Source organism: Camelus dromedarius, chromosome 26, assembly GCF_036321535.1.
Source record: "Camelus dromedarius isolate mCamDro1 chromosome 26, mCamDro1.pat, whole genome shotgun sequence".
NCBI classification, from domain to species: Eukaryota; Metazoa; Chordata; class Mammalia; order Artiodactyla; family Camelidae; genus Camelus; species Camelus dromedarius.
Window position 1 is genome coordinate 22,689,945 of NC_087461.1, and position 15,222 is coordinate 22,705,166.

General features: G+C 53.3%; 1 protein-coding gene across 9 annotated transcripts in view; it reads right to left on the reverse strand.

The window, feature by feature from the left end:
• FRMD4A (FERM domain containing 4A) overlaps window positions 1-15,222 on the reverse strand; it is a 577,190-nt gene that overhangs the window by 6,552 nt on the left and 555,416 nt on the right. For 8 of the 9 annotated variants that reach the window (XM_064479529.1, XM_064479532.1, XM_064479530.1 and 5 more), the window contains 5 exons: window positions 14,471-14,527; window positions 11,318-11,555; window positions 10,341-10,508; window positions 7,611-8,485; window positions 6,080-6,176 (listed from right to left, as the gene is read on the reverse strand). In XM_064479529.1, coding sequence (XP_064335599.1) covers window positions 6,080-6,176; window positions 7,611-8,485; window positions 10,341-10,508; window positions 11,318-11,555; window positions 14,471-14,527 — 1,435 coding nt within the window. Of the gene's footprint in view, window positions 1-3,675; window positions 3,748-6,079; window positions 6,177-7,610; window positions 8,486-10,340; window positions 10,509-11,317; window positions 11,556-14,470; window positions 14,528-15,222 lie in introns of all 9 variants that reach the window. The other variant, XM_064479533.1, reaches the window with a different exon arrangement.

A 15,222-nucleotide genomic window follows, 5' to 3' on the forward strand; every position in this document is an offset into this window, starting at 1 on the left:
TCTCTTCCTCCTACAGGTTAAAGAAGCTTATGCAGAACAGGATTAGAACCTGACAGCTGACCGCTCACCACCTACTTCCCACGGAACACGGCCGCCAGAAAAGACACCCACTGAAGGCCTCCTGCCTCCCTCCTGGGAAAGGATCTCGTCTGGGACTGCTCACCAGGTCCTGCACAGCTAAACTCCAAGACAACTGTCCCAGCTGAAAGGAGTCACAGGACCTGAATGCGCCAGCAAAGCCACCAGTGAGCTCACACTCAGGATCCTCCAGCACCAGAAGCAGACGACATTGGATGTGGACAGCTATCCCACGACACTGGACCAGGCCTGTACAACTTCTTATTTCACTCTGATGCTTTTGCAAAAGTGAGATTCATGGAAAAGAAACTACCAAGAGCTCTTGACCACCAATACCGCTGCCAGATTACACGGTGTTGAACCTTGGGTACATACTTCAGAACTGATGAAGGTTCCACCTGGCTTCTAGTCCTGTGTGAAAGCTGGGACCTCAAACCCAACGGGCTGGGAAGACAAGCAGCCCGCACAGCGGCAGACTGCGTCCTGCCAAGATGTCCGATCAGGAACATTTCCAGCCATTCCTCCTCCCTCTCTGACCATCCTTTTCCTAATTCTTACACTGTGGTGAGGGCCTTTATGGTTCTTTCGTTCGTCTTTCCACTTTGCTTTGGCCTGGAAAGATAGCGCCGTTGTTCACATGTCTCAGGCCCCTGCAAAGCCGGGCGGAAATCCGGCCTCTGAACGACTGATTTATCACCATGCCAGTGACGCTACGGCTCTGCCCAGCACAGACTTCTCCCTCACTTCCAGGGCCTCAGCCAGCCCCCTTTCTACCGTGTCCAACTTCCTAACCTGGGGTTTGTTTCCTTGTCTCTGGGTGACACCCCGGGAACCTCGCAGGGACACAAGCCAAGGAGAAGCAGAATAAAACCACCTGTGCTGTCCAGAGACCCTTGAACTGTCCTGGCCTCCACAGCTGTCACCTTTTGAGTCTCGAACCGCAGAAACACAAATTACCAGGAAGCATTCATGGTTCAACATTTGCTTCCCTGGGCAGCTCCCCGCTCCCATGGCCAGGAGGGGTGCAAACAGGGCTCGGATTAGCACTGTCCTTACGTCTTGAAGGTACAGCCGAATCTGCTGGTAAAGCCATCGCTGCCCAATACAAAGCCCTGGACTCTTGGGCCGAAGTCATTCTTGACGATAAGAAAGCCCTGATTATCCTTTAGCTGAGCGAGGAGCGTCTGCGCTGTGACCAACACCGCCTGACACTGCTGGGGACGCGGAGACTCAGCGACATAAGATGACTGGACAAGCCAGTCGGCTTATGGAAGTGGCTCCTTCAACAGGATCTTTCTTTGACTGACTTCTGATTAGTCTGGGCTTGGGGGAAGCACGGCTCAGAAGTTACTCCAGACACTGGGAATGACTCTGCTTGGAAGAACCACAGCCGTCGCCGCAGTGTGCTCTACGCTCTCAGAAGCTTTGAATGCAACTTTGCAGCCACTGGCCACCAAGCAAACACTCTCCCTCAGAACAGAACGCCAGAAAAGGAACAAAATGACTGACTAGAAAGACTGTGAACCCAGCACCGTGAGCTGTGAAGACCATGCAGGGGTCCTGGAGTTAGGACGCCAGAGCCAGAGCTGGGGGAGCCCTAACTTCTCACTGCGATCCCCTCTCCGAGGCAAAGAGGAGAAACTGTTGAAAACAGGACAGCAGGTCCCCAGTGGAGTCGCTTAGGCTAAGCTCCATGTCACCAAACCGAGAGTTGACTGTACAGTGTCATCTCTCCCAGAAGTGGCACCTGAAAGCCGTCAGTCAGGAGTGGCCTGGTCAGCACCAGAGAGCGCCTCTGCCGGGGAGACCCCTGCCGTCCCCTAAAGGGAAGTGACTTTGCCACAACCAGCCTGCTTTGCCGCCTGGCGTGACTTCCTGTCCCTGCTCCCTTCTGTCTACAAGAGCCTCCCACTCTGTACAGCTCCTCAGAGCACCTGCCTGCCTGCTAGAGTGGCTGCTGCCTGGTTCAGGAACATCTTTCCGATTTACTCAGTTGAATTTTGTTTTAACACCATCTTTCTCTCAAAGGCTAAGCCCCTGTTTTCCTAACCCCCCATCTGCCAGCTCAGGGCACTCGCAGTAAAAGCTTTCCCGCGTCTCTGTCCTCTGGTTCAGGACCTCGTCCTACCCTGCTTGGCAGGCTGAAGTCTGGCTCTTTCTCTACAGCGAAACGAGCCTGCTGCCCCCCAAGCAGCCCTGCTGGTTTCTGCGTCTGTGTTTCTGCTCTGGGAGTGGCCTCCCGCGGCCTCCGCCTGTCTGGCCCCCTCCTCCCACCACAGGCCTTTGGAGCCAGAAGGACCCCTCCCCCTATGGAACCTTTTAGCGCTTTGTTTCCAGTCTCAGAGCACTTACTACAGGAAGGCTGCAATTTCTTACTCCCTTTGTGTGTGTGTTTCCGGATAGAGCTGCAAAGTGTTACTTTGACTTGTACTGTTTGTTTGCTGAGGGGGAGGTAATGAGGCTTCTTCATTGATTTCTGCTTGGAGGAGGCACTGGGGATTGAACCCCTGACCTCTTGGGTGCGGAGCGTGAGCTCTACCACTTCAGCTATATACCCTTCCCCTTCAAACTGTTAATTTGAACTTGAACTCTTAGATCTCTGGTCTCTAGCTTGGCTCCTGGAATAGAGTCAAGGTGCCATTTTTGACTGAACAGACATATAGCCCTTTTTTTTTTTTAATCCATTTCTGAATGGTATCCTGATCTTTTTCGTTTCCTCTTGAAATGCTATTAATTTCAATGCCTCTTCTCCCAGCTAGACTGTGGCCCCCGGGGACAGGAACCAGACCAGGTGTTCCTGGTTTTGTGCCCACTATAGTAGGGCTTTGCAGATTCCAGCATGCATTTGATTTATCCGGGGAGCTTGTTAAAATGCAGGTTCGTTTTGCTTGTACTGTTTGTTTGCTGAGGGGGGAGGTGATTAGGTTTCTTCATTGATTTCCGCTTGGAGGAGGTACTGGGGATCGAACCCGGGAACTCTTTGGTTGCTGAGCGTGCGCTCTACCACTTGAGCTGTACCCTTCCCCCAAAATGCAGATTCGAATTCAGTAGGTCCAGGAGTCTGCTGTCTAACGAGCTCCCAGGTGATGAGGAGGCTGATAATTGTCTGGACCACATTTTGGAAAGCAGGGTCCTGCAGCACGTGGTGGAGTGTACAGCTGTCACTCAGGGACACTGGGATGAAATCATGGGTGACCTTCAGGTGCTTCTGGACCAACTCAGTCTGCCCTGAGCGTTTTGAGACGTCAACTGCATGATGCTGCTCCTTTCAATAAACACTGGTAACTAAGCCAGTAAACGCTCGTACAGGTGTCTGTGTGCACACGGAGCCTGGGAAGGCCTCAGGCAGACTCGGAGGGCTTTTCTGGGAAGCAGCAGTGGGAATATCAACATCTGATGTAAAACATACATGGAAACATCGAGTTCCACATGTATCTAGAAATAAGACACGGAAGCAACGGCTTCCCCACCCCCCAGATGTTTCCTACTGGAAGTTATGATCCGGGCACAGGCAAGACAGCTGCAGCACAGCTGCGATCCCAGACCCACAGGCAGTGAGGGGAAGGGCTGCGAGAGCAAAGTGTTCCCTTACGATACCTCTATTCATCAGTACTTTGGTGAGCTGGGGACTCAGACCCATCCATAATGGGCGAGTCTTCTGTTGCTTCTCTGAACAGAGGCAGGCGGGAGGAGGAAGAGAAGAGAGGTCATGTTAGAGGAGCTGACAAAGACGCAACGAGCAGTGTATCAATACATCGGAAAGCCCAGCTGGCCACACACCCAAAAGTGAGTGACAAATAACACAAGTCTTGTGGAACTTTCAGCCCCCATGCGTGAGTCAGAGACCGCTTTAGTTCTGTTAGGAAGGCCGGCAGGCTTCGGCACGTTTGACCCATCTCTCATTTTCTTCTCACAGAGACTAGTCATTGTTTGTTAATGATAGTTCAAGTCAGTCTGATAAAAAGAGTTTAAATTTAGTAATTTTGGGGGGGAGGTAATTAGGTTATTTATTTTTTTTAAATGGAGGTACCGTGGATTGAACCCAGGACCTTATGCACACTAAGCACACGCTTTACCACTGAGCTATACCCTCCCCCCTACAAAAGAGGTTAAAGACCAAAATTTCTTTTTTTTCCCAAATTTGTCTTGAGTCCTCACTGGCTGTGTGGGGTGAAACACAGGCACGTTCTGAGACCCACTCCAGTGTAAAGGCAAGTGGGGGGTACCCGTAAGTTCCAAAGCCTGCTGTCAGTTAAGTAACAATCATACATTTGGCTCATGTAAGACTGGGTGTGAACCAAAAAACCAGAGTGACAGCCTGAAATCTGAGGTTCCTTATTCGGGGTGAGATGGGTTTGCCACCAGAGGTACCACAGAGACAGAAGCGCTGTCAATCTTTTATGAATCTATCTTCTAGAAATTCTTGGGCCCTAAGACTTGCAGAGGCTGCCTGGCCACAAGAGCGAGAGCTGGGGTCTGGAAGGTACATAAGGGAGTGTTTTAGGGACATGTATTAATAAGGGCAGGGGGTATCCGCTGCTCAAAAGACAGAGCAGTCAGAGTGGCCACAAGAACACTGGCAGTTGGGACCACAGGGTCTCTTAACTCAAGAGGGGTAAGAGCCAACCGGGATGCTTCCGTGATCAGAATCCCCAGAGGACTTGTTAGCACACAGGCCGCTGGGCCCCACCCCAGAGTTTCTGGTGCCGGAGGTCATGGGTGGGCCTGCAACATGCAAGACCCCAGGCGGTGCTTATGTTCCTAGCCTGGGGACCGCATTTTAAGAACCACTGGCTTAGGGGGAAAAGACAGGGCTCTGAGGCCACAGAGCGCAGGGCTGAAATTCCAGCTGAGCGACACTGGCGAGGTACAGATCCCCTCCGAGCTGTGTGTACAGAGCTGAGGAATCTGGGTACTTCCCGGAGCTCACGTGTGTTAGAAGGGACGCCCCGCCTCTGAGTACACAGCAAGCACTCAGTACCTGTTAGCACCTACCGAGGCTGAATAAAAGCCTGGTTTAACATCACTAGAGACAAATCTGCAGGAACAAAAAATGCCAGCCAAGCACGGAGCCTGGAATGCGGTCAGTGAGCCCTGTGGCCCAGTTCTTCCCCCGGTTTCGCTCACAGACAGCCGGCACCTTTTCCCAGACATCCCCACCGAGGCTCCAGCAGACGCTGAATAAGCCGGATGAAGGGACCTCTAACTCCCTTAGGAGGTATTGACAGAATGTAACAGCATCTCAGCGGCCACATGCTAGGAGCAGCAAGAGGCAGGGATGGTGAAGGAAGCAGGAGGCAGGGGACGTGTATCTGCTAGACTCTGCCACGGACCAGAACATTCTACGTGTCCCCGTTTAGTGTCCTATGCCTACATTTAAAGCTAAAAAAGGAGCTGAGTTTTGGTTTCATGGACTGTGGGCCACTTCCTAAGGTCTCAGAGTGCCTGATCCCCTTTGTTTATTGGTTATGAACAAGGGGTTGGCTGGGACAGAGAGGGGATCTGAGCCTCCTGCTTTTTTCTCTCAGGCTGCATCCTGACACCAAGACAGTGGCCACACCGTGGAGCAGGTGAAACACCAGGCTGGGGCTCAGCACAGGGGCTGCTTAAGGCTCTCCTTGGCTGGCATTCTGAGGTCAGCCAGGTGTCATCGGAACCCACAACAAATGCCATCTGGAATTCTGGCCAAAGAGGTGCAGTTTAACTTCCGGGACCCACCTTCCCCACGTATCAGGGGCCACCACCGACTTTGAAAGAAAGTAGACAGAATTCACCTGAAGACAGAGGCAGCGATGGAAAGGAGAGGGGGTGGTGGGTGACAGCAACGCATGGCTCCTTCGGGAAGGAAGGGGCTTCCCACTGCTGAAGACACATCATTCTTTTGCCGATAAGCCCTCTGTCCCTAAGATCTTTCATTTCTACTCTTTCTACCTGACGAGAGATGCTGAGGATTGTTCCAGAACCTGGAAGGGAGGACCAGAGGTCGGAGAGGGGAACTCACCCGGTCTGCCAGGTCAGGATGTGATGGGGGCTGCTGGGGGGCGTCGCTCCAACTTCACTTGACGGCGTTGAGCTTCTCTGGCTTTGAGGTAAGGCAGCTGCGTGTAGGTGGCGCAGAAAAGACAGGGGTCAGACACGGCCAAGTGAAGGAGCTTCTTTCCAGAGACGCTGGGTGTGACCCTGTGACAGGGTCCCCGTGGACGTTCACCCTTTCCCCACATGCAGCCAATTCCATTTTCTCCCCACAGCGGTGTGACTCCATTCTGAGTCAAGCCCTCCTGGGGTCCTCGGTCCCCACTTGGCCACTGGGAAGTGGCCACAGGGATGGCGATGGCCTTCACGGTCCTCTGTGGGGGACCTGAGCTGGCCTAGTGCAGGGAGGGCCTATTTCTCTGGACACCAGAGAGCTACACCCCAGGGCGCTTCCTGAGGTGGCCCCAGTGTTAAAACTGTGCTCTTCGTTACGAACAGGCAACCTCCAGAAAGGTTCTCCAAGCCTGTGGTCCCTGCTGTTTGAGGCTTACAAGTCACCACGTTAGAACACTTGAGACAGGGCTGGGCTTTTCAAAGTTCATCCAGCTTTGCCTACCAGGAGCTTACGGATGGGGGCAGGATTTTTTTAGTTGGGAAAATTAAGCAGGAAGTCAATCCTGCTTAAACGCATCCCTTTGCTTTCTTGGGAATGGAGTCTTTTTCATCAGTAAAGCTCATATACAGCCACTGAGAATTTTTAGTCTAAAACATTTCGAAAGATTGACCTAATCTCTTTAGGTAAAGCAAATCTACCAGACAAGGACTACAATTTTGATACAACAGAAATACTCCTGACCAGTCTAACCGAGGCTCCTCCTAATAGGGTTACAGAGCATCGAAAGCACTTTACAGAAATCACTTCGGTTAGGTCGTAACACCAGTGAAATGGGAACAAAAGGAGCAGTCACAAGTTATCTATGAAGTCACCCAGGGAGGTTACACACGGAGCTCACCACCTCATTCGTAGCCAGTCTGCGCTACCTGGGGAGACTCTGGCCAAATCTCGGGGCTTCAAGATCAAGCCATGCCCAGAGCACGCTTTCCTCTGCCAGGGTACCACTCGGATCGCTAACCTATCACCGTTTCCCTTTTCACTGGGGGAAAGGTGCTCGTGTGACTGGATAAACCCTGAGAGGCAGACTTCGCGGCTTGCTGGATCTCTGTCCTTACAAGGAGAAGCGGCTAGAGAGATGGTGTGTACCCCCACTCAGGAGGCTGAAATGGGAGACGGCTCAGCCCACACGGGGGTGGGGGCTTATGTGCTGCCCTACCCCTTCCCACCTTTGTCGCTGGGCAAAACCAGGGGTACGATGGAAGGGATGGGGAAGGAGGGGGAGGGAGACCTCTGGTCTCACACAGCTGACAGCTAGGTTTCTAGAATCAACATCTCTTCTCACTGCATGCGCTAAGAAAACCTGCAAGTCCTTGAAACAGGTCCCCACCAGCTCACATCCAGACCTCCTCCCCCAGTCGGGTCTCTCCCCCCCCCCCGCCCTCACCTGACGTGGCCTTGCACATCTGGGGCATCCTGGTGACCCTGCTGTGCGCCACGAAGGTGCTGTGGGAGGAGGTGCTGTACTGGGAGCCGCTGTCCGAGGAAGTGGAGCTGGTGTGCGACAGGCGGCTGTGGTCCTTGTGCGAGGCGCTGGAGCGCTGGTACCACTGGCGCAGCTCGTCCGAGACGGCGGCGCGCCCCGCGCCCTTGTCGTGGGCGCCCTCGCGGCCCAGCGACGGAGTCCGCAGGATCTGCGAGCGCGACGGCGTCAGGCGGCCCGCGTCGCCCTCGTCGCCGCCGCGCCAGCTCTCGCGGAACAGGCCGCCGGCGGTGTACGAGTTGGAGGTCTTGAACTGCGCCTTGACGCTGTAGTGGCCCTCCTGGTCGCTCTCCAGGCTGCGCACGACCACGGGCGTGGCGCTGCCCTCGATGTACAGCGGGTACTCCTTGATGCGGTACTGCGAGCTGGGCTGGCTCTGGCTGTGCAGGTAGACGCCGTGCGCGCCGCCGCCACCGCCGCCGCCGCGCGCCGCCAGGTTGGGCATGCTGCCCGAGTTCGCCGCGCCCAGCGCGCCCGCCGCCCGCCGCCGCTGCCGCTGGCGCGCGCGCGCCTTCGACGGCGAGTCCTCGGCCAGCGTCGAGTAGTTGGCGTTCATCTGCGCCGGGTAGTAGTGCTCCGAGCTCGAGTGGCTGGTGCACGACGAGCAGTCGTCCATGGGGTCCGAGCCGTTGCTGCTACGAGTCCGTGGCGTGTAGAAGTCAGGGCTCCCCGTGTCGTTCTCCGAGCCCAGGAGCTTGCCCTGGGACTCCAAGCTGGAGCTCCGGTGCCTAAAGTGCAGGGCCAGGCTGTGCAGCCGCGTGGGGCTGAGGTCCACCGACCTGCGGGGAGACGGCTGGGTGGGCCTGGGGGCGCCCCGGGGACGGGGTGGAGGCCCTGCGATCACCGACTCGGGAGAGAGCACACGATGCCTCTCGGCCCAGGGCCTCCCGCAAATGCGCATTTGGGAAAGTCGTGCCCTGGGAATACAAGTGCTTCCCATGGCTCCCAGGTGAAGGCGGGGCGGGAGGGGGCGGGAGGGGACTACGGATCAGGAGGCGAGCCTCTGCTGTGATTTTTGATTCGGAGCAGGGGATGGGGACATAGGACGGCGCCCATATAAGGGTTTCTTCTGAAAAAAGTATTGCCAATAGTCACGACCCCCCCCTTTTAAGGTGGAGAGGGATTCTACAGACACAGAGAACCCCTGTTCCAGTGTTAACGGTAAACCAGATGAAATGCCCGTTTCGTAGGTCCAGAAACAGCCCAGCAGAAGCATTCATGTGGTTCCACCCAGTACTATTATGAAACCCATGTAAACAGATTTCCATGTCACTGTGAACGCCAGTCTAACACGGAAGGCTGGTGGAACACGGAAGACTTAATAATGACTGATGCAGATACTGGGCTTTCCACTATTTTGTCTACAATCCATTCTGCTTATTTGAGCCACACGGTAAATGTCCATCATGATGGCCGAGGCAGCGTGAAAGGACTCCAGAGAAATTCACCATGGCTGGGTCGGCCACGTACAGGAAGAGGTGAGTCCAGGGCTGACTGTCACTCAGGGTGGACTGTGAAGTCCCCACCAAGTGGCCCTCCTTGACTTGGGCTGGGTTTCCTCTCTGGTCCTACCCCTCTCCACCACTCTGTTCTGGCCACATCGGCCCCCTGCGAACATGCCAAGTGCAGGCCTGCGTCTGGGGCTTTGACCTTGCTGTCTCCCGAGTACCCTTAGCACTTGCTACCCCATCCATCCAGGTACCTCTGCTCAAATGTCACCTTATTACAGAAACCTCCGATGCTCCCATTTAAGTACTCTCTCCCTTCACTCTCCAGCCCCCTTGCCCTGTTCATTTTTCTTCTCAATACTTACCACTTCTGACTATTTCTTTGCTGTGACTCTCTACATCTAAAACATCAGCCTGATGAGAGCATGTGTGCGGTCTGTTTTGTCCACTGCTCTATGCCAGGAATAGTACCTGGTAGGTACAGGCACTTGATAAATATCTGTTGCAGGAACGAGTGAATGAATGAATGAACGCGAGCCCCTTGCCTGGAGAGCTCAATCTTATCCCGTATAAATGGTCCACCACTTACAGAAGATCACACCATCCGTCCCTTCCAGCTACACTCCCTGTGCACTTAGTTTTAGAGAAAATGGAGTGATGGCTTTGGTTTTGCCTCTTTTTAGAAAAGGAAGGTTTGATTCACTGAAGCCTCACTTTTGCCCATTTCTCTTGCTCTTTAATGAATTTACACCTTGGGGCGTTAGAGCTAGTCCAGGATAAACTGAGGCTCCAATAGAAAGATACATGAGGACTAGCCAATAAAGATCCCCCCAGCAGGGTAGGCAAGGTTGTTCTGGTCCTGGCACAGCCCCCTCTGCCGGCTAATCTGGCTACCCTTCCTGCCTCAGTTTCACTTAAGAAAGCACTTTCAATGCCCACTGTCTCCAGGGGATCCTCTGACCGACTGGTGCCCACTGGACGGGGGCAGAGGGATATAATGGGTCTCTTGGCTAGCGTGGGCTTCCTCCTGCCAGCTTGGTTTTTGATTCTGCTTCACTTTAAGAAGAACCCACCTCGTTGGCTCAGTCCTGACTCTAGTTCACCAGTTATTTGGACCCATTTGGGGCCAGCCATGCCAAATTTTATAAAGGAAGGTCTGGGCTAGGGAGGGAGGGGGTGGACTCACCTCGTGGAATGAACGTAGTGGGGGCTGCGGACTCGTAGGTCGGGTGTGGACGGCATGCTGGACTGCGAGTTCCAGTGCGGGAGGCTGCGGATGGGGCTGTTCTGTAGGGAGCTGCTGCCCCCGCCGGCTTCGGCACAGCTCCCTGTGCTGGGGAAACGCTTGTGGCTGCTGGAAACCGGAGGAGGATGCGCTGGTCACTGCCAGACAGACCCGCACCCCTCCCAGGTAGCTGACTGTGACCTTGGGGTAGCCGACTGTGACCTTGGGGCATCAATCTTGGTATTGGGGAAGCTTCCCCAGGACTCCCACCCTTGACCTTCAGAAGTGGGTGGGGGTCCTTATCCCTGACCTCCAGGGCAATGGGAAATGGAGACCCTCACCAGCTCTCTCTGGAACAGGCAGTGTGACTGTTCTGTGAAGCCCTTGCTCTCAACCAGTTTGTGTTTTCCAAGAGACAAACAAGTACCTGTCTGGGCACCCACTGGGAGCTTTATAGGGTATAATGTAAGGAAATGAGAAGAACAGAGAAGCAGACCAAAAACATCTTCCCGAACTGCTCTCTCCAACATCAGCTGAGTAAATGAGCTGATAATACACAGCTAAGATTACAGCTGTTTGGCTCTGAATTCTGTTGGATGATGGCTTAGGGTTCTGAGCCCCTTTGGGTTGCTTCTGAGTGGACTCTCACTTGCCCCTTCAGAACAGTGCTGCCTGAGATTTCCTAATGAATTCCCACGGACTTTAACAACATTCAAGCCAGCGGCCAACGCCTGGACCGTGAACCGAAACACACATTTCCCTGTCAGTGACAAATCCGCACCTGGAGCAGGTTGGCAGCAGAGGGCGCTGTGGGCACAGCCCGGGGAGGTGCTCCCGGGGTGGTGGGGATCTGTGAGTGGCCGATGCTACCCGGGACAGCCCTGGGATTCTTCCCAAGAGCGGACAGTGATTCGTGGGGTCTTCCCGGCCCAGCTCACCTGGAGTGACTGTGGGAGGAACGTTTCTTGACCTTCTCGTAAGGCTCATCTAAAGAGGACTCGCTCCACATTTTGGGCTTGATGGGCGACTTGTCATAGTCGTTGCGGTGATAGTGTGTTTGCCTGAGTCCCTCCAGGGACTGGGGGGGAGGCGGCCTGTTGTGCGACGGAGGCCGAGGAGGAAGTCCCTTGTGAGGGGACTGTAAGGGGGACAGTGTGCTGGTGACCTGAGAGTCTTCTGCACAAAGATGGAAAGAGAGGACGTGAGCAAGGGTCATCCTTCCCACTGTCCAGACAGACCCCGCCCACCTCCTCCTGGACATCAGAGCCTGGGAGCAGACCTGCTCCCAAGGCATCCCGGCTTCGAACCCCCGCCCCTTCCCCTGTCACCAAGACAAGCCAAGTCAAACCAGAACACACCAAGTCTAAATGTCAGGGCAGCATTAAACAGGAGAAATGTCACTTCTGATTAGCGACAAATGGAGTGAAGCCCCAGTTTCATTCAATACCAACGACAAACGGTTGCTTCATACCAACACCAAAAGGGGGTCATCATTATGTTCCAAGTTTTCTTTTAATAGACAGGAGGCATCTACTCTGCTTTGGGGGAGCTTCAGGCCTATGATGGTCTATTCTGTTCACTGCTATCGCCTCAGTGCCTAGAATGACTGTTGACACAGTACGTGCTCAGTAAATATTTGTTGGAAAAAATGAATGAAAGTCTACCTGTTAAGTGTCATCTGCTGGTGGCTCTGGGCATTCACTCTCTCTGCTTTTTATCAGAACTACCTATCTTGTCTTTTACTATTTTCCTGTGTGATACTTTCATATTGGAAACACCTTAGGTTCCGTGGGAAGGGGAGGCGCTACAACTATTAAATATGCATAGAAGATTATTCCCTGTCTTCAGGGGAGTGATGCTCTCACACTGCTGTGCCGGGGGCAGGGCCGGGAGAGGGGAGGAGGCAGGGAGGAGCCCAGGGCCAGGCCCCGCAGGGGCTGTGGCTGGTGAGGAGGCCCAGAGGAAGAGAGGGGAGGGTCCTGGTCAAGTTCAAGTGCAGCAGACCTGCTGTGAGCTCTGAGATAAGCAAGGAGCCCTCGCTGACAGGGAGCCTTCAATTCCAGGCTAAGGAGTCAGCATTTGGTCTGAAAGCCCCTGGAAAACACCGCAACAGTTTAAGCCCAGATGTGTCGGGATAAAAATCCTGTTTGAGGACTAGTCATCTGGCAGGGTTCAAAAGTGGGCAGGGCCAGGAGAGGGGCTCGGGATGGGTTCAGGGAGACACCTAGGGTTGAGAGCCCGAGGAGGGCGGCCTTGAGCAGAGAGCAGCAGGAAAAATTCAGTGTTCACTGTGAAGGCAGAGGTGGGAGAAAAATACACAGCAGCCAACCTCAAACTCCACCGGCCTTTCACTTGGCCCTAAATCATTTTCAACTAGTCTGCTCTTCAGGGCCAAATTCTCCATCCTCCAACCTTGAAACCTGGGCACACGCTACAGTTCTGCTCCTGTACCCCTCAAATCCGTAAAGAAAAGAGCCTGGAAGGAGCAAGCAGGCGATGGGAGTGGGGGCCCCAGTGAGGCAACAGTGCCCCTTGGGAGGCGCGGGGTCTGGAACATGGGGAGGAAACTGATCACAAGGGATGCATCAAGATCAGCCAGCAACAATCGACACCTCCCCCAACTCCTCTCTGCAAAGGCATCTCCTCCAAATGTTCCGGTTCCCTCCCCTGCGGAGACTGGAGTCCACAGAGGCCCAAACGAGGGCTGGATCTCTGACGTTCAGAACACGCCCCCTGCCCCCGCAGGTCCGTCATCTCCTCCCACCCGCGTAATGGATGAAAATACAACGATCTGACTGCGAACAGCAGGGCCCAGACTACTGGGTAAATACCCCGCCAGCCTTTCCCCACATCAGTGACCATGATGACTATCCTTGCAATTATCATTATGACTCAGCCAGACAGATCTTTCATGTTTTCCACCTGAATAGCCACTTATCACTGCCTACCTGAAGTTTCCCGAAAGGGCAAAAAAAGTAATTGCCACTGAAATATATTTCCACATCCTTAAGGCCCTGACCTCCCCAGTTTGGGTTTAAATCCATGGCAACATTCTCGGAGATGGTTCTGTGTTTGCAATTCCTTCTTCCCTGATGTGAGGTGATGATGGAGATGGTGATGATGATGGTGGTGGTGGTAATGGAGGTGGTGATGACATTGGTGGTGGTGATGGTGATGGAGATGGTAATGATGGTGATGGAGATGGTAATGATAGTGATGGTGATGGAGATGGCAATGATGGTGATGATGGAGATGGTAATGACGATGGTGGTGGTGATGGAGATAGTAATGATGGTGGTGGTGGTGGAGATGGTAATGGTGGTGGTGGTGGTGATGGAGATGGTAATGATGATGGTGGTGATGGAGATGGTAATGACGATGATGGTGGTGGTGGAGATGGTGATGGTGGTGGTGGTGGTGATAGAGATCGTAATGATGATGATGGTGGAGATGGTGATGATGCTGGTGGTGGTGGTGGTGGAGATGGTAATGACGGTGGTGGTGATGAAGATGGTAATGGTGGTGGTGGTGATGGAGATGGTAATGACGATGGTGGTGGTGGTGATGGAGATGGTAATGATGGTGGTGGTGATGCAGGTCAATAGGAAATAAGAAGACAGTTTTCTAGGCCTGACCAGGAGTTGAAAGGGACATTTCCCTTCCACTATCACTATTTCTCAGGAAGGTAGAGGCTTAGTTTTCTTCAGGCTCTCCTAGCAGGTTTCAATCGTGATCCAAACCAATACCTACCTCTTTCCTCAAAGAAATTATAAATACTGAAAAGGAAACCAAACATGGTGTTTAAATTGTCTGTTTAGGTAAAAATGTGATTTTTGGTAACTAACAAAGTAGAATACTACTCACTGACTACCGTTTTAAATCTTACCTCTGGGCCGACGAAACATAATAAAATTCCAATAGACATGTGTTCATGGAGCACCTACCCACTCTCAGCCAAGCCAGTGACCACTGGGCCATGGTGCCATCCTGGTCTGGCTCCTGGCTTTCCACTGGGCTGTCTTAGACTACACACAGCTTAATTCTGGTTTAATCCATGCTCCGAGTTCTCAAGCAGGAAACAGACAACCTACCATCCTCTAGAACCAGGGCATCTGACAGGGAACTGTCTTCACTGGCAATATTTCCATCTGAGAAGACAAAAGGCAAAAGTCTATGAGTTGAGCACATCCGTCCCTTAGACAAAGCCCTATTTGTGAGAATCGTGGGTTTCGCACCATCCCATACCCTCTTCTTTTTAATCAGCAAGAACCCATGAAACACAATCAAAATGCCACTGGGCATTTCTTTGGACAATCCCCGCGGCGGGTCATGACCTGTCCCCAGGCCCCAGACACTGCAGCGCACCCAGTCCTTGTGTATCTGGGCTCTTGTTCCACTGGAGGCAGCAACGCTGAGTGGCTTGATATCTACCTGGCAGGACTAAGCCACATCACTGAGCCAGCCCATCTCAGGGTACGTTCCCACTAAACCCAAGAAAATAAACTGAGACTATTCTACACACACAGAACTAGGGCAAGGAACTTGGTTTTGTTCATGTGGCAGTAAACGGCTTCCCCATGAACTTCTGAAGTCATTAGCAGATAAAGCAAGCTTCTAAATACAGCTTCTCTCTCTCCAAAGCTTATTTTCACAGACACCATTCAATTAGCCATGAGAACACTCCCAGAGACAGACAGTAGGATCATCCTCCCCCTTCGACAGCTGGGGAAACTGAGGGACATCAGGGCTGCTCTGCTCTCCTGGTTAAGGTAGCAAAAAACTCCAGGTCTTCAGATCCCAAGTTTAGTGTTTTATCTCGGGAAATAACAGACCAGACGAAGGA